This window comes from Python bivittatus, unplaced genomic scaffold, assembly GCF_059951505.1.
Source record: "Python bivittatus isolate LINGU-HERP-01145 unplaced genomic scaffold, Pbiv_v1 ctg000190_np1212, whole genome shotgun sequence".
Taxonomy (NCBI): Eukaryota; Metazoa; Chordata; class Lepidosauria; order Squamata; family Pythonidae; genus Python; species Python bivittatus.
Genome location: NW_028277042.1, coordinates 10383333 through 10410921, shown reverse-complemented (window position 1 = coordinate 10410921; position 27589 = coordinate 10383333). Strand labels below are relative to the sequence as shown.

The 27589-nt window shown below is 41.4% G+C and overlaps 1 protein-coding gene across 3 annotated transcripts in view; it reads right to left on the bottom strand.

Annotated features, from left to right (window-relative positions):
* The window catches only part of BEAN1 (brain expressed associated with NEDD4 1), a 30655-nt gene extending 16385 nt beyond the window's left edge, over positions 1-14270 (bottom strand). The window contains exons 1-3 of one of the 3 annotated variants that reach the window (XM_088136010.1): positions 13876-14259; positions 11509-11583; positions 4348-4482 (exon numbers count right to left, since the gene is read on the bottom strand). In XM_088136010.1, coding sequence (XP_087992136.1) covers positions 4348-4482; positions 11509-11583; positions 13876-13909 — 244 coding nt within the window. In that variant the 5' untranslated portion in view covers positions 13910-14259. Of the gene's footprint in view, positions 1-4347; positions 4483-11508; positions 11584-13181; positions 13248-13875 lie in introns of those variants that run through there. The other 2 variants (XM_025169206.2, XM_088136009.1) reach the window with 2 other exon arrangements.
* Positions 14271-27589: the final 13319 nt, after the last annotated feature.

Below are 27589 nucleotides of genomic sequence, written 5' to 3'. Positions count from 1 at the left end.
CCAGCTTCCTTTAAAAAGCCAGAACAAAAAACAAACAAACAAACAAAAATTTCTCATCATTTCCTTTCCTTCAGCCATTAAAGAACTCAGGATATTAGGTTAGACATTAATGACTCAGCAGACTAGAGGTAATTTGCAAATCACTTCCTGGTTGATTTTGTCATTAGGCAGTTACTGTGATATTCTGCCAATACCCTCCTAGCAACATTTCTTTGATTCATGGAACCCCTTCTGACCAATGCAAAGTGGCCAGCTAGTTTGGTAAACCTATTTCTAGACTCCTGAAAATGATGCCAGTGAGCGCTGATCACAGGTCTCTCTTAGTGCCCGATAGGATGCTGCCCATCACACTTGAAAAACGTAAAGAAAAAAATACATTCATGAGTAAGCTGACATTTTGCAAAGCACAATGCCCATTTACAGCATTTTCCTTATTTCCAGTAAGGGAAATAAACATTTTTTGGAAAATTGAAATGACCAGTGATTTCAGCCACCTGCTTCATTTGCAAATATGTCCATTGGCCCAGGGATTTTTTTTTTTTTTAAAGCAACAGGTAACATGATCCAGAACACTAAAAAGCATTCTGAAGGATGACATGGAGTGACCACAGCCACTGGAACAACCATGTTGTGAATGTGGAAGCCTCCTTTATGAGAATGCCTAGTAACCGCTATTGAACTTCCTGAAAAGACAGGGACTCCTGGCTTATCAATTCCTGTATTATCCTAGTATAAAATACTCTGTTTTAAAAGGAATGAGTTCAAGATAAAAGGTTGAAGGGCCTCTTTTATAGTGCAGGCAATTGAAATTGGATTATACCTGAAAATGCCGATTGCACTACAGAAGATGAAGTTAAGAACTGCCAGCCTGAATCAGGTCCATATTTATCTAGGCTAGGGTCCAACACTAGTCAGTCACATGAGACTTAGGATTTCATAAAATGAATTCAAAGCATGATAGTCTTTCCTTGTTGGTGGTCCTTATTAGCTAGCCTTCGGAAATAAATTGCTTTGATAATGGAGTTTCTTTGCACTTTCTTTGTAAAGCCATTTGAAACTGCACGAGACTTCAAGAAGATTGAGACTCTAGCACTTTCAGATTTACCAAGGAGTTTGTGGAAACTAATCTTCTCAAGCTCATCATCAGGGAAGATATTTTGCTCAAAAGGAGCATGGTCTTGGAAGTATCATTACTCCCCCTCATTCTGGATTAAACTAACCTCCCAAACTGCAGGAACAAAGATGATTGTGCATCCATATGGAAATACGCAGTAAACTAACTTAGCAATTTCTGAAAAACAGGTCTTTCCTCCCTAGTAATGTATCCTTAACACACAATGGCCTTTAGTAAATATGACCAGGAAAAGCACTCCCTAATTTCTCATTATTCCTTAAAAAAAATGGTGGGAGGAAGCAATATAAGAAGACTTGACAATTCCTCAAATGTTTTCCTACAACTGTGTTTCTCTTAGCTAGTGTGCAACTGCACTATGGTTTCTTAGAGTATATAATTGCAATTTTTAATAAAACTACTATAAAAAAAGTTTCTGAGAGTATGTTTAATGTTGTAATGGTTTAATACTTAGTCTCTTCCTTCCCCCACTCTTTAGAAGTAACATTTATAAATACATGTTATTTCGCCTGAAGCTGTTTCTCATTATTGAGTGTTTGGCTGGAAGTCACTTCTCATTATGCAGTGTTTCTAGCAGGGATGACAGAATCCCTTGGCAACCATGCTATTTGGATAAAGCTAGCTTTTTTCCATCGTGTAAACTCTCTACCATCACATTATTTATACATACTTGTGTGTGTGTAATGCTGAGTACTTTTCCAAATTATCCACTTAAGAAAAAGAAGTCAAAAGCTCGAGTAGAGGATGAGGAATACCTTACTCAGTATTTACAAGATATGAAAAGGATCCTGGAATTGTAGAGTCAGCAATGAGAAATGACTGCCAAAAAAAAAAAAAAAAAAAAGCAAATGCAGTTTTAAGCTGCATCAGTAGAGCTTCTAAATTCTAAATTAATCAGTTCACCCTGACTAGTCTTGGGCACTAAATTTCAGCGACAATTGAGAGAAACTAGGACCAATTCAGAGAACAGCAATGAGAACAATCAAAAGACAAGAAATTAAGTTCTGGGGAAAACACTGGGAGGAACTGGGTATATTTAGCCTTGAAGAGAAAGGGAGAGGGGATTTGATATTGCTCTTCAAATGCCAGAAGGGTTGTCATATAGAAAAAGGTTGAGATTTTGTCTCAGTTGTCCCATAATTCAAGACACAGAGTAAGTTCTAGGAAGGCAGATTCTGGTAGAATTTTAGGAAAACCTCAATAGTAACAGCAGACTGATAGTATAACCAATTAGCTTCCTTTTACTAGATATGCACAAGTAGAGGCTGGACAGATACTAGCTGGAAATGCTTTAATGTACGATTTCCTGATGTGGATTTCCTGGATTTGACCTAAATGGCCCTTTTCATTTGTATAATGCTATGATCCTATTTCTCCTCTAGCTGAAGGTGATGAAGTGATTAATTCCATCATTAATGTTCAGTTTGAGCAGAAAGGCAGGCTATAAATGGATAAATGCATTTTTTAAAACTTCGGGGAAGAACTGAATCTAAATCATAACCACAACACATAGTCTGTCCAAAAAAGCTGTACAGAGAAAAGATTCCATCTTGTCCCTGAGATACTTTTCTTAAGATCTGCAATGATACAGCATTCACCAAACATTTCCCAAAAGCCGGTAGGAGATAGAAATAACAAAGAAGCAGGTTATTAATACTGTATATTCTACACCTTAAAGTGTACTTCTGGAGGTTTTGCAAAAATGACTTCACCCAGCATTTGCATTTCCCATAGTTGCACTGATGCTTCTGTAGCAAATCGGATTATGATTTTTTGTCTATTAACACTATTGTTAGAAATAGGCACTCTCTCCGGTCTGAGTGATGCTTATTTGCAAGAAACACTATGCACTATCCTATCACTGATTGTTTCTGTGAGAGTCTGTGGTCTTCATTTTGCATAATTATTTTAATTTAATAGAATTGTTAGAGATTTCACTTGTTTACATTCTAGAACCCGTCAACATTTCTTTGTCTTTATAACTTTGCCCGTATGTATCCATGCACTTGATGCAAACAAATGTGATGAACAAGACTTGACTGCATGAACATGTATGCCATACTAAAGTTGCTAAGTCTTTAGGGCAATCTTTCCCAACCTGGAAACCCTCTGGATAAGTGGATCAATCCACAGAATTCCCTAGATATTTTCTGGACTTCAATTTCCTAGATATGTTGGGAGTTGAAGTTCACCTATTTGGAGGGCATTCAAATTGGGGAAGGATAGTTTAAGGTACCATAAAACTCTTTTGGACTAGAGATTACTTTCTTCAGGTCAACAATATCAACTGGCAATCCACAATGAATGTTGTCAAACTTGTGTTTGTCCCCAAAGAAGAGGAAATCTGTCCCAGCATAATTCTTCAACTTAAAGAGTCAAATCTTATGTGACAGCCTTTCAAACTGACTGTGTTGTTGCTCTGCCTTACATGCTGCTTTATGTCTATGTACCTTTATAGAGGAAAAATGCTCTTACCCAAGGTCACAGTTCTGTTCTCTATATTGCTAAGTACAGAAGACATGACACATCACATTTGTAACTTCACCGTTGCTAACATATTATTTCCCTTGACCAATAAACCCTCATTTAAAATTCCAGTACTCTTAACGGCAAGTAAGATGGAATAATTAAATACCATTAAGAGGTAATTAATTTGCATTAAGTGACCTTGAGTACACAGTCTTAATATGTCTCATTTGCGAAAGTACTCCCAAATGTTTAACCTCCTTGACATGCCTTCCTGCAAAGACATTGTTCCTTATGCATATTTTTTTAATTCTTCATGATTTGAAAACTCACTACATGTAGCTCAATTTGAGACATATTCAGAATTTTTGCTACTGATGAGGCTGATTGTTTTCTTATCCAAATCTCCCTGCTCATAGACAGTAGCATGTTTTGGGAAAGGTGAGGTTAACCTAGAACATTTATCCCTAATGTGCCTACTTTTCCTTATGCAGGGACTTTTGATGTGGAATAGAATATGATCCCTCTGCAGTGTTCTGAAAGTAGGACTCTGCTTCTCTTTAATGTTCTCCTCAACTCTTACAAAATATTCAAGAAACAGCTCACTAAAGGTTGACATCATGTTATGCATAGCCACCCAACAACACAACTCCATCCTGTGATAAGTAACAGCAAAGATCAGGGGCCACAGACATCCCAACTGAATGGCCATGTGTGAAACATGCCTGATGCACCCAAAAGTCATTCACCTGAACATGTCACTGTGATGGAGTCATACTCTTTGCCACAGACCTTCCTGTAGTGGCAAAGAAGCCAATTTATCAAACAGAAGCCATCCCTGCACTGAAGTTCTTCTTTTCTGCAAGGCAGGAAGCCCTTTTCATCTAAAAAAAATAAAAGGAGGGAGAGGGAGAAATAAAAAAAAATGATTTAGGTTGATATCAAGCAGGGCAACATGAGCATCAGCAACAGCCCAGATTTCTTGAGGACTCAAAGTTTGGTTTTTATATGGTATCCAAGAGCAATAAATAACCAGGTTTACTTTTCCTTTCTCAGGTGATGAGTGCTAGTCAAGCCCCGAAGTAAAACTCAAATCTATGTTTATTGAAACAATATCGATTCCTTTCCACCATCTCTCCTCTCTTCTCTTCTACTGTTGGATGGATGTCTGCACATGCTGGCCAAGAAGGAATGCTGTGAAGGAACTTTACAACTGCAAAACCATGACATTAAATGCATTGTTCATGTAAGATTAAGCCATTCAAGCCTGAGCTTTTTAAACTCCTGCTATACCAGCCTTCCCCAGCCTAGTGCCTTCCAGATGTGGTGGCATGTTGGTGGACAAATATATACCTGAAACAAAAGTGTATTAGTTTTGAGGTTGGCCCCCGTTTCCCTATGTTCCTCTAAACTGCAAGGGGACAGATCTTCTCACATCTTAACAGATTCCCGGGAATGGGCTTTGACCTGAGATTAGAGCCAGAATGGGCAGAGTCTTTGATCCGCGCACTCTCTGGCTAATTCCATAAAGCCCAGGTGGAAAGGATGCCAGCAACCCACTTTGCTCCCAGCCCCGGTTGTCTCTGAGTTTATAGAGAAGCTTGTTCAGTCTTGCTAATGCTTCTTGTGGTAAGAAGGCGGCAAGCCCAGAGCCTTCAACAGCTTCAGCTTGGGAGATCTGATGGGGAGCTAACGGTTATTTTGCTATAAAGGCAGCAGAGACAATGTACGTGTTGCCTCTGTTATCTCTTATCATGGTGCCATTGGGATCCAAGGAAATAGACACAGATGCGCTGTGAGATAATACGAACAGACTGAGGCAATGGTTTTGAAGATATTCAGCATAATCCTGTTCTTTTATTGAGACGCAGCGCCTCCTCCTAGAGTTTAAATGCTCTTATTCTTGAGTAAATGGAACGGACTGAAGCTACGTCTTAGCCTCTACACCAAACCGCAGTTCTTTTTTAAAGAAAATATTTATCAAACTTTAAAGTTATTAACATTTCTTATTACGTTGTAGTATTATATATAATTAGCCTTATGATTATATAACTATATTACAGTTGTATAAAACACAACATGATTTAAAGAAGAAACCTAGCCACCTGTCCGTCCATCCATCCATCCATCCATCCATCCATCCATCCATCCATCCATCCATCCATCCAATATTGTGAAAACAACCCTCTATGCTAAGCTATTTAAGGGGAAAAACCATGAGAAAAAAGATTTAAAAACTTAAGAGAACAGGAAAACAGAAAAAGAAAACATTTTAAAAGATTTTTTTTTTAAAAAAACACCTTAATGACTAAACGAATCTAAAAAACAAAAACTTACATGAAAAAACACATCTAAATTATATCTAATACTAAATTTAAAAGAAAAGAAAAATTTAGTCAGGCTATTGAAATCATACAACTTTCTTCAATTTCATAATCATGATTCAATTTTTGAACAATGGATTCAATCTAGACTATAGAGAATCATATTGTCCAGTCTTGCCTCTCCTTTGGTTCAAAGGGCTCATGAACAAGCTGCTATCATCCCATAGCAAACAATTAAGCTGTGGGATGACAGAAGGAGGAAGGGAACACCCTTACCAATCTGATTTCTGATAAAAGGGTTTTGTGACTGGCCCTATCCTCAAGGGTAGCCATTTTATGAATAAGCAAGCCTGGGGCACCATTTTGTGAGATTGCCCATAACATGTTCTCAAACTTTCAGTAGGCTCCTTGGCCTGAAAGTTCAGGGACACCCATTTAGAAGTATCTTCCTCTACTCAATGGGGCATCCTCCTTATTAAGTATGTTTGGGGTTATAGCTGATATTGTACAATGTAAATCTAATGCCCTGCTAGCAGATTCAGATCCTGCCAAATGTTAACCAGTTTGCATCTTGCATGTCAACTGATTGTCCTCCACCCCCAGATGTGTCTCTTCTCTAACACTCCCAATCATCAACCTGAACTACTAGAAGGCCAGTCTTCTACAAAGTCAAGTGGGGAGAAGGAGGACAGCCCAGCAAGTACAGAAGGGGGATTGCTTAGAGTAGTTATCTGGTTTGCTCCACAACATGTTTAATTTAATGTTTTTGTGTCCTTTTTTTGATAGCCAAAGGCCCATGCTAGTCAGCATAATTGTTCATGACTTATAATTCTCTATGCTGCTGCTCCAGCTGAAGATGCTTGTGACCCCCTTCCATTTCTCAGCATCACCCACTCTGACAGCATATGTGTCTTAGAAACCATGGCCATGCACACACCTGGCAGCACAGTTTTGTGCAATACCTGTAATGCAATAATTTTGCACTTTTAGCATGCAATGGATAATGTTCTTGGAGGACCTAAATCATTAGTTGCCTGATTAAAAGTTTAATTTTAGTAACAGGGATATTTTCCTTACCAGCGTGAAACCCTCTCCCTGCGAAGTAATTAGTTATTTCTATCTATTTATCTTTCGAGTCACTGTTGACTCCTGGCAACTGCCTGGACGAGTCCCTGCAGTTTTCTTGGCAAGATTTTGGAAGTGGTTTGCTATTGCCTCCTTCCTAGGGCTGAGAGAGAGGGACAGGCCCAGGGTTACCCAGCTGGCTTTGCACATAAGACGGGACTGGAATTACAGCCTCCTGGTTTCTAGCCTGATGCCTTAACCACTACACCAACCTGGTTCTATAACATTATTAGCTGAAAAGCGGTATTTAAACATTTCTGCAGAAGGTTCAGACACCTGGGGTATTTCCATGACTCTCTTTTCCATGCACCACAAACCCCTATCTCCCGCCCTGCAACAGCTTTTAATCTGGGCAGACAGAGGAACAGTTTGAAAGTAGGCTGCAAAAGCATCGTTGGAGAGGTATAAAAGCGATGCTTGGGGGGGGGGGGGCTGATGCTGTTTTAGGAACAGCACTGTGCTTTGGTCTCGACTCACTTCCCACCTACTCAAACTGGATTCTTGCATGTAATACAGGTTGACTAGGAGACAAATAACACCTAGCTAGTCCTGAAACAGCATCACAAACAGCCATCTATTAAAAAATAGTAATAACCACACGCACAGTCCTTCTTTTCTTCACTAGATTTGACCCATAAAGCTCTCATGGACCTGGAGAAATGCAATCCAGAGCAATAGTACACAAGAAACATCTGGGGAAAAGAATCCTCCCTTCTATTTGCAAAGTTCAGAGGGAAGCATTGCTCCAAACAAGACTCTTCATGTAAAAAGGCAGAAGCACCAGCAAAAAAAAAAAAAAAGAAAGAAAACAGCCCCAAATCTCATGGGAACGAGAATGTCTCACTGATTCAAAGTGAGAATCTAACACCTTGCAAGATCTCAACCTTCCCCTATGAGATCCCACAAGATTGTCGTGAGTCAATTTTGCAAAAATGTGGGCCGTTTTTAATTCTTTTGCGGGGGAGGGAAAGTGTGAGATGACATCGTGTCTGGTGCCTACCATTTAACATCTCTTTGTAAATGGTACCTTGCGGGCTAGCAGACATATTTTCAGAAAAACTGTAAGATTACAATAACCAGCATCACTTCTGCTTTGTAATAACAATCCACTATATTTTTAGCAGAAGAGTTTTGCTGCAGGGAAGGCAAAACCAGGTCACTTTCAATTGATCACGTTTTGGGGATAGGCCAAACGTGAATTACAACTTCAGAGTGAACTGAATTAAAACAAAATGTACAGGGAAAAAGATTTTGAGAACAAGCCCAGAACTGCATTTTTGTATGGAGAATGGGCCACCGCGGATCCGTGATGTCACTGTGCCACCCAATAGCTACCTATGGCACTTGAATATATTTCAACTGCAGGAGAAGCAACAGACGAAAAAGATTAGGAACCAGGCAAAAGAGGAGAGGATTAAGAAAATTAAAGATAAGAAGGGATGAATCTGAGTATGTATGTGATCAGATATATTTATGGTTTGTTTTAGCTAGCTTAACTACTGGGTTAAGTAAATGATTATACAGCAAAGATTTTGAAAAGAGAACTGAAGGAAAGGGAAGACCAGCCACAAATACATCTGTTGAGTGAAAATCCAAACCCGCTTCCCGTGTTTCAGTGAAGGCTGCAAAATTGGATAAGGCAGCTTGGCTGTTGTTGCAAAGCTGAAACCTGCTTGTTTCCTCTCTGCCGCTCATCATCATTGCCTTGCTCCTGAAACAGCCAATCGCCCTGGGAAATCTCCCATCCACCATTTAGTAACAAAGAATAACCATCTTGGAGTCAGCAAAATAGTACATTTAATAATACATCGCTGAGGCCTGAACAGAACTACTTTGCCACAATTCGATATAAAATATTTTTAGTTCCTTTAGGCTACAATTGCAAAAAAGGTGGTAAATGTAGTGCCTGTCAAATACAGAACACTGGAGACTTTGGGATGCTTTCTCAAGAAATCATACTTCCTGGGAGGGAGAGATCTGCCATTCAAGAGATGGCTCATGTTGGCTTATTTCGGATCTGTCTAGACATTACATACTAGGATAAGGGTTTTGTTTTCTTATTCCCCCAGATGCTGGTGTCTGCTGGAAGACTTTAGGAGCAATGTCTCACATACAACCAGCAAGGGGTAAGATGCTACTTTGTCATGCAGAACGATGAAAAGATGGAACAGCCTCTGGGAGGAATTTTCTTTGAGATTTAGTAGAAGGATGAGTTGCCAGAGAAGCTGCTGAACAGAGAAGCTTTTATTTATTTATTAAACTGATGAGGCTGCCCAACTCCACACTGACTCTGGGCGGTATATGGTAAAACCATTACTAAAATACAAGCAAAACACCCCAGCTGTCTGGAAGAGAAGAATTTTAAAATGGTACAATATGCAGGACCTGCCACTCAGACTACCCCAAGGGGAAGAGCCACGTTTTCAGGGCTCTTTTAAATATGGTTAAGGTGGGGGCCAGGCAAATCTCAGTAGGAAAGGTGTTCCAGAGAGCAGGTGCTGCGACAGAGAAGGCCATGCTTCCTAGGTCCTGTCAGATGATGCTGCTGAATGGAGGAGACCAGGAGAAGGCCAACTATGCCCAACTGAACTATGGAAGCTTGTCCTAAAGGAAGACAGACAGTCCTTTAGGTAACCAGGCCCAAAGCCATGAAGAGCTTCATTATCGATAACCAGCACTTTGAACTGTACCCAGAAGCCTTCTAGTTCAAAATGTATCAATTTTATACCTCCCTGCATCCACCTACTAGATTCATGGTCTAGGGTGTGGTTATTTGAGGGCCACCTTTCTCCCATGGTTTCTGGCCCTCAGTCAGAGTCAGTGTGCTATGGGTCCTATCTATCAAACAGTGTCATCTAACAGGATCCAGGAAGTTTTGCAATGCCTGCCCTCTGGAATAGCATTCCCCCAGAAATCCATATGGCTCTCGCCCTAATGATGTTCCAGAAGTCTTTAAAAATATGGCTATTTTCTCAGGCTCTTTTGGGGGGTACTTTGTAAAGTACTTGGAATTTGTGTCCAGACATCCATACTTCTCTTGTTTACTATTTTTTCTTTTTCTTTTTTTCAGTGTAAGCTGCCCAGAATTATTTTGGAGTTGTGTGGCCTTCAATCTAATAAATTAATAAGTAAATTCCCAGCAGTTAACAATGGACAATAAAAGACAGGTGAAACACCCCTTGTTGACTTTGTAAATAAGCATAAGGAGTTTCCATCCCATTTGTGAGAATTTCACCAAACATTTATTCTCCTTTGGAAACAAAATCTAAATGCAATTTCTCTTCCAACAAATAATCAAGAATTTGGGCCTTCCTAAGTCATCCCACAATATGTATGTTGAACCAGGAATTACACTATAATGTCTTTATTCACATGGGCAAAGTCTATACCTGCAATAGAGTTCATATCCAACTTGTATGTTCAAATGTAAATGCAAGAGACGCTCACATCAGCAGCTTAATATATTGGGTAACTAAGGTCCAGTTCATATATTTGGAAGAAAGGACCAGTTTCTCCCTTCCACTTTTCATGTCTGAGACTCTGAAGTTCTCATAGAAATGTCCCTAGAGAACCCTGCTAGAATTAGTTCCTGAAGCAGAAAACATCTGAAAAAGTAGGTTATCAGAACAGGAAACTGGCCAGCACAGGAAGGTCAAGAAAACATGAGAAATTATAGGCTGTTCAGGACCTGGAGAGCTCCAAGGGAGGGTGTGTGTTTGTAAATATTAGATAGTCAGTAGATCTTTCTATCAATATAGTGCCCATCAAACTGCCATTTTTTAAACCTTTAACTTTTCAATATATTATTTTAATTAAACTATAGAAATGGGAAGCTGGCTAACTTCAAAGAGAACAGATCCATGGCTGGATCCACACGGGAGCAGGGTAAACAAGATTTAGGGGAAAAAATCACAATCTGCTTTATCTCATCTGCAATGGGCTCCGCCATGTTCCAATCAAGCTTTGGATGGGTGTAACATAAATATTTCTGCAACCTCTGCCCTCTTTGGCTTCAGGATCTATGAGCGGTCCTAGATCACTTTGTAAACAACATGGCCCTGGCAGGGGCCAACCGTACTCACCGCACAGAAGAAGCACTGTGGAGAGTTGGATTTTTGCCCTTTTAATAAAACTTGGGCACAAGGAAGACTTATTCTCGGCTCAAGAAAATTACTTTTGAATAGGCATATATAAGCAATGCTGTTGCTTTCTTTAAGCAGTGACACATGCTCAAGAGTGGTACACATCATTCTTTTCTTACCCTAAATGAACATATTCACTCTGTAGCCACATAAATAGTTATGGGAATGGATTTCATTTCTCAGCTATTTTTTTCCTTTGACTGAGGAGTCTTTACAGGGAAATCTTTCTTGAAAACTATTATCATATTTTGCCATTAAAGCAGAACCACCTCACCCAATAAAAACTAAACAAACCCTTAAATCTTGGCACATTACTTACACAGACTGGAATAACTGCTGCTGGTTCTAATTTGGACAGCACTTCCCAGAAGAAGAGAAAAGTGGAAGAAAAGAACTAAGGAGGGGAAAAAAAGGGGGGGGGGAGAGATGGGGTTTTTAATACTTTGTTTTTGTTTGCATATCAGATATTAATTAGTGGCACATAACATTGTTAAAGTACACCCACTTAATTTACTAGTCAGATTTTGGGAATTCATAATATACTCACTCCAGCAAAGAGAAATAAAATCCAGCTATTCACCAAAAAGAGTTTTTGGAAAGGTTCCTCTTTCAGTAAGAAACATACATAGTTTTCTAATCTCTAGAAACCTTGAAAGGGAATCACCGCATCTCAGAGAAGAACACTTGTTTTGCAGACAGAAAGATTCAGGTAGGTCCAGATAGGACTAAAAAAGACTGATTTGAAACTCTGGAGAATGGCTGGCAATCAGATTAGAAACACTGAGCCACCTCTGGTTTGCCTCGAGATAAATCTTTTGTACTTCAAAACAGACACTTTCAAAACAAATTTGCATGGATTTAGCCAATTTGCATACCCCAAATCCTCATGCAAAAGGGATTAACACATACGCTCAAATTCTCCTGGTCTGAATGCCCAGGTTTTTTTTTTTTTTAAAGAATAGTAATATTAATGAAAAATGCCACAACAATGTGTATTTTAAAGGAAAGTATTCAGGAAAAATGCAATACAACTACTGAAAGAAATGGACAGAAAATCCGTTCAACTGCCCCCTTTCCAAATTTGCAAACTGACCAGGAAACGGGTCCACACTAGACTTGAGATGAGGAACATGAGAAACTGAGCCTCGGTTTGCCCGTCCTCACAAACACATTCATCTCTTTTCCTGAAACCTTTTGTCAATGGAGCAACATCTACAAAAATGGCCCACCCTTGCAGAATAAACACCTGCTTCCACTTGGCTTTAAAAATGATTGCATACCACTAATTCGTTCCCAAGGTTTGGTACTCTGAATTTTGATAGACTGCCTTGGGCAGCTGGATTTGGCTAGAAAGTCAGCCCTAACCAACAATAACTCCTTCCAAAAAATAAAAATCCATTCATTTTAGGCCAGATTAGTTCTGTTTGCCTTCTGGTATCTGTTTTGCTGTGTATCCAAGTACCAGACGGGGATTAACCTGTAGATATTTCCCCAGTCTTTCTTCCCCCTGCTGCCAGACCTCAGACCAGAGTTTTCCTCTTCCAGAAACTCCACACCACAGGAAAGAAAGAGCAACAGAAACTTCAAGCGTTCCCCCTGGTTAGGGAGGTTGCTCTACTGCAGACCAGAAGCCCTATGCAGGCAGAAGATCTGCTTGCTGCACAACCCAGAAACCAAATTCTGTATGTACTGTATATATATGCCAGCTCCAGGGATTAAATCATAAGCTCTTTTCCTCCCATCCACTGGGCTGTTCTTTTTCCACCCTTGAGACGGGAAGGCGCCTGCTCCACCTTCACACAATGCTTTTATCCCACCCAGGCTCTTCTGGTTCCTGCCTCTCCAACTTCAGCCCTGACTTTCCATCACATAAAGTGAAAGTGAGAAAGCGAAATCCAGTTTGGCTCCCGCGCTGTCTTCCTCGCCAGGGACGGAGAAGGGAGAGAGTGGAGAGGACGCCACTCCCGCGCCCATCCACCTCTGCATACATACGTGCAATGTACTCCCCGTGATCCCGAAGTTTCCCCCCTGCTGCTGAACTCCTTGGGCCAAAAGAATGGCTTTCGCCGCAAGACCGCCGGAGGCATGTTTAGCCTGACAGACTCTGCCCGGACTTTCTCCTCTGCCCCAGATGTTTCCACGGGGACGTCCACGAGCCAATTAACAAGGACCGCCGCAGGCTACAGCGCGCGCACAGGTGGACGCACACGCACGCACGCACGCACGCCCACCCCCGGCTCTCCTCGTGCAAAGGAGCCCCCCCCCGCCCGAGTGAGACAATGGGAGCAGCGAAATGCCCGGCCCCACCCTAAAGACCGCTTTTCAGGCTGGCGGAGCGTGGATGCTTCCCACTGGTCCCCGGGAGGCGGCAATTGCAGGAGGGGGCGCTGAGCTTCCCCAACCCGCGGGAGGCACGTGGAGCAAAACGCTGTCGCTGCTCTTAAAACAGCGACTCCGGGAATAAGTCCCCGGGGCGCCCGCTGGGAATCCAAGCCATCCTCCCGGGGCGGGACTGGACTGGATCCAGGAGGGCGAGCGGGGCGCCGCTGTCCCTCCCCAGCCGGGCCACGCTCTACCCCGCCATCCCCCTCCCTGGGAGCGGTCGTCCAGCGCCCCAATAAGGCAGCGGCGGAGGGGAGGGGGCGAAGCAGCTGCGCGCCAAGCCCGCCCTCGCCCTCGCGCTCACCGGAGCACGCCCAGCGAGAGGCCGTGCTCTCCATGCGGGCTTTCCGAGCGCCTCGGTCGCGGTCAGAGCAGCGGCGGGAGGCGGCGGCGGCGCGCGGCGCTCCACTCCGGGCTGAGCCGGCGTGCTCCCGGGGCGGCGGCAGCGGCAGGGGAGCGTCAGGCCGGCGGATCCGCGGGCGCCCAGACGGCTGGCAGCCGGGGAAGGTGCTCCTGGAACGGGCAGCCGTGACGCAGCGGCAGAAGAGGCGGAGAGCCGTCGGGGCGCGTAGCGGGAGGGGGCTCGGCCGCGCCCTGGGCCGCCCAGCCCGCGCTGCCCCCGGCCCGCGTGCCGGCGCTGGAGGGAACAAAGGAAGCGGGCGCGGGCGCGGGCGGCGCCCCGCCAACCTCTCCCCCGCTGCACGGGGAGGGCTGTCCAGACCAGACGGCCGCTTGGGAGACCCGGCCTGGGCTCGATCCTAAAGCTGGGTCGCGGCGAGTTTGCCTGGCTGCTTTGGCTCTTCACGGGTTCGCTGAGCCCGGGCATTAGGTGGGCTCGGGCTCAGGGCCACGTGCGAGTCCTTTTTGGGGGGGTGGGAAGGGCCTTCCGAAGGCCTCCGGTTTCTTTTCTCTGCGCTCTTTAGAGCGGGCCGGTTGAGGTAGCCCGGTTTCTCTTTCATTGAAAGCGAGGAAGTTCCACCTGGAACTGGTGGCAGTTGCCCAGCTGTCCTTTGGATTGGCCGCCCAAGAAGATGTTCTTGTCCGGTGATGCTCAGAATGATAGTCCTAGCCTTAATAAGACCCTGATGGTTGCTAACCCAAGGCAGTATTACCTTGGCTTTCTGGAGAAAGATGATGTGTTCCTGTGATTGCTGTGTCTCATATATTTCAGATATAGAGTGGATTCTGAAGTAGCCACGATGAGTCAAAGGCGTCAGGGCCACTTAATCAGATGGGTAGCAAAGGATCTTATTCTTCCTTCCCTTTAATTCCAGATATATCTGGAAATAAAATACAGGTATGATAGCTGCCTTTCACAAAACAGCTGTTGCCCAGACCTTCTGGGTTGATCAGTTGATTAAAACATATAATGTATGTAAATGTAGACTTTAAAAACTTGGGAGCCCAACTGTATAAAAACACTGGATAAATGAATGAATAAGTCTAATTCATCTAAATCAGTGTTTTTCAAACTCAGCAACTTTAAGAAGTATGGACTCCAACTCCCAGAATTCCCCATGCTGGCTGGGGAATTCTGGGAGTTGAAGTCCACCCATCTTAAAGTTGCAAAGGTTGAGAAACATTGATCTAAATCTTTATTAAATCAGGAAGAACTTTGGGTAACTGTCTCCTAGGATACCAAGTATATCACTTTCTGAATTCTAGGACTTGTAAAATAGAGAGACAGCCCTTCTTGGTTGGGAAGGAGCTCTTAGTGGTTTTTCTATTGGATTACTAGAATTATTATTGAATTATTAATTGAATTATCGAGCATCAATCATTTTAAAAGTCTTCTGGGAAAGCTACAAAATGTAAAATGTCCATTGTATAAAATATGATTTAAAAAACCCTCATCCCTATTTTCAATGATACCAACCATGGCTCAGATCTTTTAAGACAAGAACGTTTAATTGATTTTAAGAGTAACAGCTGTATGTCTGCTAAATAGGACATGAGTTCTCCAGCCTCACCCTAAAATTCTAAATATAAATACTACATCTGTATTCCAGTGTGAACTGGTCCATCAAGAGTTTTGTCCTTGGAGAAGGTTGCATGTGTAAAGGCCTGTTCATTAAGCGTTATTTTGATTATTATTATTTTTTTGCCTGCATGGTCCCTCAGACCAGGATCTATAAGAGTGTGATGCCAACCATTGTAGTCTGTAAACCAGTGTTTCTCAACCTTGGCAACTTGAAGACGTGTGGACTTCAACTCCCAGAATTCCCCAGCCAGCCACGCTGGCTGGGGAATTGTGGGAGTTGAAGTCCACACGACTTCAAGTTGCCAAGGTTGAGAAATACTGAGCCAGATGGAAGAGGGTTCAAATGTGAGGTGATCGCTTGCACAAACAAGCCTAGCACAAACTCATGAACTGCAATCAAATTATTCAAATAATGGGATGTTTCTACATGAACAGCCTGGAAGTTTAGCACCAGGAGTTTGAACCGTGAACGGTCCTAAAGACCCGGTCAACAGGAGGAAGAAATAGGGGTAAACTGGGAGAGGTCCAGGACTGCACAGACCATGCTAGTTTGGACTTCAACTAAAGGACAGCCAGGAAGGCCTGCCCTCAAACCATCACAATAAGCCAAACGAGGCATACCAAAGGTTGAGAAACAGTGCTGTAAACAATAGCTTTAGGGATTCGTATACGTGTAGCTTAGTGACAGCTGAACCAGGTCAATGAGAAAAAAAGAGTTTAAAGCTACGATAATGGGACCAAGAAATCATATGTCAAGAGGAAACTGCTAGTCGCTGTGGTAGAATTATAGAGTCTTGTGATACTTGAAAACACGACTGGGGAAAAGAACCTTATTCCCCTCCTAGATCAGGAGGCCGAGACAAGGAAGTTTGCCTATCCCCTTTCTTGCTATGTAACTGTGCTCACTCTCTCCCTCCCCCCGCCTTCCAAGGCTGCTGGGAAGGGACAGCTCATCCTTGGCAGATGTTTGAATTGATCTCATCAATTCAAAGCACTTTGGGGATTCGCTCAAGAGCCCTAAGATGCCCACCTTTTCCATGAAGAGCAACTGGTTTATTGTAGCCCTGTATAATCTTTAATGGGGTAGAGTCATCCAGTGCGCAATTAGCCTGAGTTGGTAGATATCTCTCCTAGGCTGCTTATTTTCGTCCGGGCTTCCACAGTTCAAACACACACGTGTGATAAATGGACAAGATAGACCTCATCTTCTCATAAGTAAAACATCAACTTTGTCATTGCTCTTTGAATGGAAATAAACTCAAGTTTACTCTGCTGGAGATCATCCTTAGCTCTTATTAACCTGAAATTACCAATAAAAGAGAATAAATGTACCTCAGGGTTGAACTGTGGAGTCCTTGGCATTCTCTGAGCTCAGAGGACACCATAACCTGACATTCTAGGTATATTTTAAAGCAAGAGCGTGTTAGTCTCCCAGGGACCTGGACTTTCAATTTAGCAAAGGGGATTTTCAAAAGACGTGGAGTAAAAATAATTCTGCAGGTGATTGTTGCAATAATTCTGCAGGTGATTGAGCCATCGTCTTGGATCCCCCTTTATGCCCTGGAAAGATTTCCCAGCCTTCCTCAGGGTAGGTACAGTTAATACAATGTGGATAGGCCTGGAGTGACTTTGGAGCTGTACAGATGGAGCTCAACTTTAACGAGGAATTTTCTTTCATGCCAGAGAAAACTAGCAAGGTGTAATGGAAGGCCTATGCGAGGAGGATACTGGAATGGAGGATCAAGGTTATCAGGAGGGAGGGGGAGCATTCCTGAGGAAGCACTTCCTCAGCTGGCAGTAGGACCATGAGAAGGTGAAGAAGCTGAGACTGGCCCCTCCCTGGAGTCTCATGGGATATAGCCACTAGTTGCTTTAGCATAGGTTGAGTCTGGCGAGATTCTGTCTATTAGGTGCCAGCTAATAAAGGAACTATACAGGACTGGACTGCCTCATTGTCATTCTTGGGCCGGGCCTGACATCAATCTTGCCAGACTCCTACTCCCATCAAGAGGGAGGAAATTTTCAGCATGGCTACAGATCCTTCATTCCAGTATCCTCCTCGCACATGCCTTCCATTACACAAGGATAGCCTCCAACTTTATTCTGATCAGTGGGGTGAAGCAGACACTGTAAGGGGAAGAGCTATCTTAGTCTACAATATCTAAAAGTCAGAAGACATGCATTTGATGTAGCTCATGAAAGTTTATGCCTTCCAATAAAATTTGCTATCAGATTCCTGCTTTTGGGTGTAAGGCAGGAATCTGACTGGCATGATGATGGTACAGCAGGCCTTGTCTTATGGTTGTTTTAGAACTACTTTGTAAGTCTTAAAGGGATGCCAAGATGGTGTCTTGTGGTGTAGAAGGTTATGCTGGCATCTCCATTGGCATTCAGACTGCATTTTGGTCTGTGAAAGGACATTCTGGATGTGTCACCTTGTTTTGAAGTATGTCAGCAAACAGGAAAGAAAAAAAAATCTGATGGCTCCTTAATAAAACCACCACCACCAGCAGCAGAACTGGCTACTCTACTGATGAGAATTCAAAATGAATTTCTACAGTTCCAGGGTTAACTGGCACTTGTTCACATCTGGCAAGGTGAAAAAAAATACAGGTATGAGATTGTAGTTAGGAAGGTTGGTAATGAGAGGTGGCATAGGAATCTCTTCACGTGCAATCTGAGAAAGAAAAAAAAAAACCAGGTGTGGAGAGAGAAAAACAAAAATGTGGGGCCCTTCCACACTACCACTTATTTCCCTCCCCAAGTCAGGTGAAACAGCATGTGAAATATTTATATGATCTGAAGACACTCATTTCTAATTAGCCAATCAGGAGGTGGAGATTTCAAGCTGAGTAGCCAGGTTCTGTATATTGGCTGTATGGAACAGAAATAATTTCTTCAAGGGACTTCTGGGGAAGGAATGGCGGACTGAAAATGGCTCTGTGGAGAGCAGAACCAACGGCCGCCGTGAAAAGAGGAGCTAGTGAATGGATTGGCTCCTTGGAACCGGATCAAGGAGAGGACTAGGATCATCCTCAAGTTTGCTCCATACAGAGCCTTGCCTGCAAAGAGATTGCAAAATAGCAATCTCTAATGGATTTGAGAACTCAGGGAGCCAGGGGAAAATCATTCTGCCTAACCACAGCTCAGCATCTTCATTTGGGGTTGCCCGCTTCCTTTTTTAATCATTTTACAGAATTACTTTTAATAAGATTTCTTTGGATGTTAAGACCCTTTGAAAGGCAAGTTTCATCATGCCAGGAGAATTTCCTTCTATCCTGGATGAAAGAAGTTTCCTGTAAGTTTAGGGATTAAAAAGAAAAACTTCAAGTTTTGGAAAACAGCAAAAGAGGGACTAGAATGTTAATTTTGGAAAGTTCAGGGGCCAGATGGACTTAAAAGAATACTTCCTGTGGGTTGTTTAAAATTATATAAACGTATATATGAAGATTTTGAAATTAACTGTAAGAAATCCTCCCATGGGAAAATTTTGCTGATTGGAAAATAAACATATGATAAGAGGGGACTTCGAAGGTTGACTAGAGGGAACCGGAGAGAACTAAGGATTACAATTAAAGGAGAAGTGACCTATTAATACAGTGGAGCGACAGTATCTGACTATAGAAGAAATTAAGGGTGTCTGGGAACAACTCACTCAGAAATTACTTTCAAGATTGTCTGCCACTATAAAAATTGATCTAAGAAAGGCTACAGAAGTGGAACAGATTTTACTGGACAAAATAGAGACTGAAGCTGACTTGAATCTGGATTTGAAAATGGATTTTTAAAAAACTGCCAGACTACAAGAGTGATATGGAAAAAGATTATGTAGATTTGAAAATGTATTTAAAAATGACAGACTAAGAGTGATATGGAAAGAGATGCCACATTTGATTTACAAATGAAACTGGCTGATGTTTTAAGAACTACATACAAATAATAAATCAGAAGAGTGACTTGGATAGCCTTCTTATCTTGGATTTACAAAAAGGGACATGGGACATTATTTGACAGGATTAAAGATCAAACGTTTTAAAAGTAAACAGAAGGACTATAAAATGAATTAATTCAATCAGGGTTAAAATGTGTATGCTGTGGTTTCTGATAGCTATTATTGGAATTCCTTTTTGACCAGGACTGAATGATGAGGCTTTATTTATTTATAAATAGGGAGAGGTTTCTTTTGCTTTATTCTTCAGAGAAAGTGATAAATTGGAATACAAAATACATTTATTTCATTAAGGTTAAAATATATAATTATTTCTGGTAGCTCTTAATGGACTTTTGCTGAATAGGACTGAATGATGAGTTTTTACAATTTGTTTATTGGTAAAAGATGAGATATAGGAAGAAGAGATTTATTATTATTATTATTATTGAGATACTAGAGAAGATGTTAAGTTACTGAAGTTGTTTATACTTGTCTGGAGGGAGGGAGGAGTCATTCTTTTATATATCTCCTTATTTTTTTTCCTTTCTTCTCTGCACTTTTCTTTTTCTTTTCTTTTCTTTTGATATTTTTCTTAGTTTATATTAGTCTTTTATCTTTGAATTTGTAAACTTTAATAAAATTATTACAAAATAAACAATTGCTTCAAGTGTGATAAATCCAAGTATTGTTTTATGTTAATATAGTTTCATATGTGTTCTGGTGTATTATTTGAGGTTTTGATTTTGATGTATCTACTTTTTTAATTTCCATTTTATTTTTAAGATGCTCCTGTCTAGGGACCATAATAAACTAAACTAAACAAACTTGTGAATCTTCTCATCACAGCAGACTTCAAAAAGTTGAAAAACAGCATCTAGTCACTGCTTTGGTGATATAGTTTCTGGAACACACAGCCTTAATTGGGCAAGCGTGACAAAGTGCCCCAGTATTGTCTCCCTGCTCCATACAACATGGATTGTTTAAAGACCAGCAAGATTGTGTTGTGTGTGGAGTTGTTCACATTAATGGGAAAACAGCCCACCTACGGGATCTCTGGAGCTCTAAACATGCAGGATGTCAAGGTAGGGCAGGCCAAGGAATAGACCCCACAAGGATTCCGGAAATTCTACTTTATTGTTATAGGGCAGTGCTGTCCAAACTTGGCCACTTTAAGATGAGTGGACTTCAACTCCAATGGCTGGCTGGGGAATTCTGGGAGTTGAAGTCCACTCATCTTAAAGTGGCCAAGTTTGGACAACACTGTTATAGGGTATATTAGCAGAATCTTGAATGCCTGTCATCGTATGCAAAACAAAATCAAGGTGGGATTATTTTGAGTTTCCTTCTCATGCATCCTTCTATCTCTGGACTGTGTAATGTCTTACCAAGTCCATCTTTAATTCCTTGCTCCAATCATGACCCCTTAGCAGCTATCTCACACCTTCCCCAAGGTCAGCTCTAAATTCCTTTATGCAGGTTGAAACTGGATTTCTTGTGGCTTCTGCTGGGTGCAGGTGAGTTGGAAATAAATCAGTGTGGCTGGATGATGACAGTGGTGAAAGCACAGGTGTGCAGTGTTGCCATGGTGATGATGTCCTACGTGTTTTGCCCACTGGACCCTGTCCTGCGTAGTTCATCCCTCGAACTGTAACTGTTTCATTTTTATCCTTTCCTCCAGAAAGTTACATTCGTTTATAGACCAAAAGGTCCAATCATTTCAGAGGCAATAAGTGGCCTAAAATGGGATTTATAGCAAATGATTATGTGCCATGAAGCTCCTAAGATTGTGTCTACATGCCTACATATTCTATGGGTGTAGTGCAATTTTCAAATGTTTTCACATTTTTTTTTTTGAAATCCCTGCAAGTAGAAAACTATCACATGAGGTAGAATTATTCTAGCCCAATCTGTAATTTGCAATAATACTTCTCAAAGGGCAAATCTCCTGCCCTCCTCTGGATTATCCCACCCAGATGCTGGAATGCAGACAGAATTCCTCATCTGCTTTCTGCAGTTTATCTCAAGCCTATTGCTTCATTCCAATCTCATTCTATTCCACACGTAGATCAAGATTCAGGGACTGCAGATAAGAGCTGTGCAGAAAAGCTGTGTGTGAAATCATCTAATGCCAATACAACAGCCCTCCCTAAATTAATGCCCTCCAAGGGTGCCAATCTGCAGCTCCCAGCATGGCTAAAATCTACAGAGGCTGTGATATTGTGAAACATGGAACCCAACACATCTGGACTGGGTAAAGAATACTGTCTATGCAAACTAAGTGAAAGGAAGAAGCAAGAAAGTGTGGACTGGCAATCCCTTTAATCATGTTTCTGGAGCTGAGCACCATCTGGTGTTCAGTTTCATTATCCTGCAAATATGCTGATGGTTCTGAAGGCTCACTTAAAAGGCCATTTTTGACAGATTACTCAGGGAATTGATGATTCTGAACTTTTTGATTTATTTAAAGTAATGGAGCAAGGAGAATTAAGTAGAAAAGTGATGCTCAAGAGGATTTCTTTTTATAAGCTTCCCTTTAGCCTGGGACTCTAGAAAAGAGGATACATCCTCGACTTATGACCATTTGTTTAGCGAGTGTTCTAAGTTATGACAGTGCTGAAAGAAATGACTGATGACCAGTCCTTGCACTTATGACTGTGGCAGCATCCCCAAGGTCACATGAACAAAATTTGGGCACTTGGCTACCGGGAAGGATTTAAAGAAGGTTGCAGCATCCTGGGGTCACATGATCACCATTTGCAAGCTTCCCAGCTGGCTTCCAACAAGCAAAATCAATGGGGACCCACACTGTTCACTTAATGACTATGTGATTCACTTAACAACCATGCAATTCACTTAACCATGCGACTCACTTAACGACTGCTGCATAAATCACCGACCGATAAAGAAATCATGGCTTGTTTTGATTTAATTGTTTGATTGCTCACTGTCACTCATGCCCTTGTGACCTCCCGTCTGGACTACTGCAATGCACTCTACGTGGGGCTGCCCTTGAAGAGCATTCAGAAACTTCAACTGGGGCAGAATGCAGCAGCATGGGTAGTAAATGGTGTTGGTTATTTAGTGCATATAACACCACTATGCTGTGAACTGCATTGGATGCCCGTGTGCTTCCGGGTATGATTCAAGGTGCTGGTTGTTGCCTTTAAAGCCCTTCAGGGCTTGGCATCAGATTGCTGGAGGGACCATCTCTCCCCAGTTTTCTCCACCCGCCCAATCCAGTCAGGCAGGATGGGCATGCTTTGGGTCCCGTCAGCTAAGGAATGCCAGTTGGCAGGGCCTAGAAGATGTGCCTTTCCTGCCTTACGGGACATTCTCCCTCCAGAGATCAGGATGGCCCAGACCCTGCTGGCTTTTCATAAGGTCTTAAAGATCAGGCTCTGTGCCCAGGCTTGGGGCCCCAAGTGTGTGCAGGGACCCGTTTCTTTCTTAATTTAACTAATATGATGGGTGATTTATTCTCAGCTGCTGTGTATTTTAATTTTTATATTGTTGCAATTGTTTTTACTTTAATTTTGTTTATTGCCCAGAGTCGCTTGTTGAGGTGGGCGGTCATACAAATTGAATTAATAAGCAAATAATACAAATAAATAAATTCCTGGCTTGGCTTCTCTTTCTGCTGCTATTTCTGCAAGAGGTGGCTCTCAAACTAACATTGTTTGAAATAACTGTGGGGTAAATAACCCACAGCTGCAAACTTCACTTTTATCAAATCTACTTCCTCTTCAGTGCACAGGAAAGCTGTGAGAAAGACTCAGAAAATCTTGGTCCTAATGTAGACCTAGATATACTGGTTCTAATTTGGAAACAGTTCACTTGCTAGAATTCTTGCGATGCTCACTTTCATCTGAATCTTGCTAAAGAGAACTGGGGGGAGGAGATTTGTGCTTAGGGGAAAAAAATCACTTTCAAGCAGCTACCAAAGGTCTGGGACTTCCCTTGTTTTGGGGAAAAAAGAAAAAAGGGAGATTAGTGAATTGCCTGCCCCTGCTTGGGCCTAATACCAGCCTTTCCTCAGTACATGTGGGTTTTTTAAAATTCTCCCTTGCATTTTTAGAGGAAAAATGACTTTCAGCATCCACTGAAACTAGGTCAAGTCACCTAATGATTATTTTAGAAGGTGTCCCAAGCTGAAGATTAATTCAGTAGTTCTTATCTGATCTATCTTATCTAAGATGCCAGGTGTCAGCAAGTATTTCATAAGATAACAAGTAAAGATTCCCCCAAGTCAACCTTGATTTGTGACTATTTATTGGCTGCAATATGGAAATGCTTTCTTTGAAGTTCTTTTTCTTTTTTTCCCCCCTGACTAGCCTACAAGCCTGGCACTACGTGATAGTCTCTCACCATAGTATCATTTCATCAAGCATCTCTTAAATGAAGAACAGTGGTTGCTAAAGAAATATTCTCATCTCTTGACTTTTTTTCTACCCAGATCATGGGATGGATGGAAATCTTGATAGGTAGTCAATATCTTTAAGAATTGGTGATGGGAGAGATGGGCTTTAAATAGCTGTTCAAGGGTATATATCTATATTCTGCTTAGGCAGCCTGTTGGCTTTGGAGTAATCCTGTTTGATGGCTTAGCACTACTGTGCTAAGCCATCAAACAGGGAGTGCTGAATGTGCAACTTTTCTTGGGCCAAGGGCCACACTCAGTCTTGAGGGGGCATGCCAAAGGCCACATAAAAAATCTTGGGGAGCCAGGCAACAATGAAATTTTCATTTTAGTTCATATTGCACTTAACTAAATCAAATAAGTATAGTTAAGGTAATGACTTCCCAACTATTTGATAACTCCCCTCTCCTCTTCTGCCACATTGAGCATTTCAGTTCACTGGCAACTTCTGGAGAGATCCTGAGGATCATGTCTGTTCTTTGGAGAAATGTTGTAGGAAATGCAGAAGGAGGAGGGTTTCAGGACCTTCCTTCCTTTGGAATAGTGGAGGACTCTAAACTTCAACTTGGACCAAAAAGATGAGCCTCTAGCTCTTTATCATAAGAAATAATATGCAGGCATGATTCAGCCCCATTGTTTTCTGAGAAGATAGCCAACTCCTACTTTCTGGTGTTCCAGCTGATGTATGGAGAGGACTTTGTTGATAGAAATGCATTTAAGGTTCTGTAAACCTGATTGAATGTTTTACTGATGGACAAATACAGTTAACTCTGGTTTCTATGTAATTAAAAAAAAACCCTCTCAACATAAATAGAAAATGACACTATATCCAGTGCAAAAATCATTGAGGTACAATAGAAATTATGACCTGTGTGGTAGAGTACAAAATACATGAATCACAGGATACTTGAAATCTTGATAATTGTTTGCAAAGTCATTACAGTTGTTCTAAATAATAATCCCAAGGTTACATATCAAGCATATTAATTATAAAAGAATATGTTTGTTAGTAGTATATTTCAGAAAACACAAATATATTCTTCAATAGGAACCAGGAGTTTGGGGATACATTAAAAAAGACAGCACTGCACTATATATCTTTTCTCAGAAGTATGTTCTACTGAGTTCCATGTGACTTTGTACCACATGGTAGATACAAAATTTTATTTCTTCCTCCCCCTCCCAAATCAGTTCTCAACATTCAGTCTGAGTGATTTTATGCATAATTAGTAATAATGAGTATATGAGGCTGTTGAGAAATTTTGTAGCTCATGTAACAAGCTGTTGTATGCAAACTGCTGGGTTCTCATCAATCGCTATCAGTGGTATTCTTAATTATCTTTAGCCCTTAATCATTTTGGCTCATTTTATTGAGTGTGGTTCTAGTTTGCTGCTCTAGAGTTCTGTCCCGATGGCACAGCTAGCTTCTGGAGGTAATAGTTTAATATGGATATCCCATCATTGCCACATCAATTCTTTTAAGGAACCTTAGTGCTAAGGCATACATCAGAAGACAGATCACTAAGCAAATGCATCCAGAGAGCAATGTATACTTGGAATTAATTTCCAATGACAAACTAGGAATGTACCTGCTATGGCTGTCAGAGAGGGACATAAATATTATAATCAATTTGGTTGGATAGCTAACCTATTTCTCTACCTACCTACCTACCTACCTACCTACCTACCTACATATATATATACACGGTAACATCTGGACAGGAATAAATGTCGCTGTGCATAGAATACCTTTAATTACAGAATACTCAGAAATGGTGATTAGGGAAAGATTACACCCATGCACTTGTATTTGGTAGGTAAAAGACATACTTTATACATAAAAAATGGCATAATAGGCAAAAAGCACAATTTTAAGATGATAAGGTGATCTTTATGGTACACAATCACTTGTCAGAATGTTATGAAGTGCAAAGAGTTCAGGTTCTTCCAATCACTAACTTCAATCATTACCACCTTGACAAAATACTTTGCATTATATCTGATAAGGCTGTCAGAATCAAACAGCTATTTGACTTCAACATCTGAATCAAAGGGCTATTTGAGTTCAACCTCTTGTTTCTCAGAGTGGTCAATCAAATGCCACTCTCACAAATGGGGACGGAGACGTATCCTTGTCCCACCCTTATTCCTCTGCAACTGGTGTTTAGGGGCATATTGCCAAAACCCAGAGCTAACCCAGAGTTCTCAAGATGTACAGTACTTGTCCTCCATTAATTGTCCAATTCTCTTTTAAAGCCATCCAAATGAGTGGCCTTCATTACATTTTGTGGTGATGAAGTCCACCAGTTTATTATTTGTAGTGCGAATAAATGTTTTCTTTTGTCTGTTCTAAATTTCTTTGGGTGATGATGTGGATGATATGAGAGGGTTAAAAGCTTCTGCTCATCCACTTTCTCCAAGCCACACATGATTTTATTCACTTTGTTTTTATACACTTCAGTTGTCTTTTTTTCTAAGCCAAAGTTGCCAATCATTCTAGCCTTTATGGGCCATATAGGTCTGATACAGAAGCTGTTTGAGCCTTCTGATCATTTCAGTTGTCCTCTTCTGTACTTTTTTTCCCAGTTTTATTATATCCTTTTTCAAATGTGATGACTAGATGTGGACATACTGTAGACATCCACCATGACCGCCATTTTGTCAGGGTGCCTATAACTCAAAATTCCAAATGTGCCTTATGACCCATAAAGGCTGGGGGATCCCTGTGTTATGGCATAGCTACTGTCTAAGGTAACTTCAACTCTGTAGCATGTTGACATTTCCTAAATTGGTCATCTGACAATTAGGGCTTTCTACAAAGAAACGGAGAAATTCTAGATGGGTGAGGTTGCTGTTGAACAAAATTGTGCATTAGAGAACCCTTCATATCTTCTCCAAAGATTTGGATTCATCCCTGCCCCCCAGGAGCCCTACCTACTCATCCCCAATGTTGCTGCTGATTTGCTTATCCTTCTGGTTGCAAACACAAGCCAGAAAGCAAAACAAAGTGTGTTGTGGATTTTCCTCCTTCTGCTTGTTCTTGTCATTACTCATGTCCTAAAAAAGAATAGCCAGTCAGGCAAAGCAAGGTTTTAGCAGAATCAGAAGTTTCCTCCTGCTACGACATGGACCTCAGTATATGCCTGAGGCTGCTTACTCCTAATAATTAGCTTAGGAATTCCCAATCCTCACAAAACTGCAATTCTCAGATTTTTGAGGGAGAACTCCTGTAGTGTTCCATGATGAATGAGCAACACTTACAAGTTAAGCCATGGGGCTTATTCAGCAGACTAGAAAGTTAAAAAACAGAAGAATGATCACATTATTAGGGAAGGGTCTATCCTCCTCCTGGAACTGTCAGATCAGAAATGTATCTGCTATTTACATTTGTGAGTGCCAGCAACTTCATGAGAAAATACCCCATTTCACAGTACCTGTAAGGAAAAAGTAATCTACAAGAAGAAAATAATTAAGATAGTTTCACATTTAATGAGGCTGTTCACTTTGGGTAGTTTCCTGCAGTAACTCGATGTCTTTAGCTGTGTTTGAAAATGTAGCTTTTTTAATGAGTAAAAATGGATGTCTAAGTAAAAACCATGTAATGGTGTCAGAGTGAACCTTTGAAATCTACAACAATGGATAGGTTTTGGTGGGACTGATGTTAGTGAAGATTTTAATTGTTGTTGTTC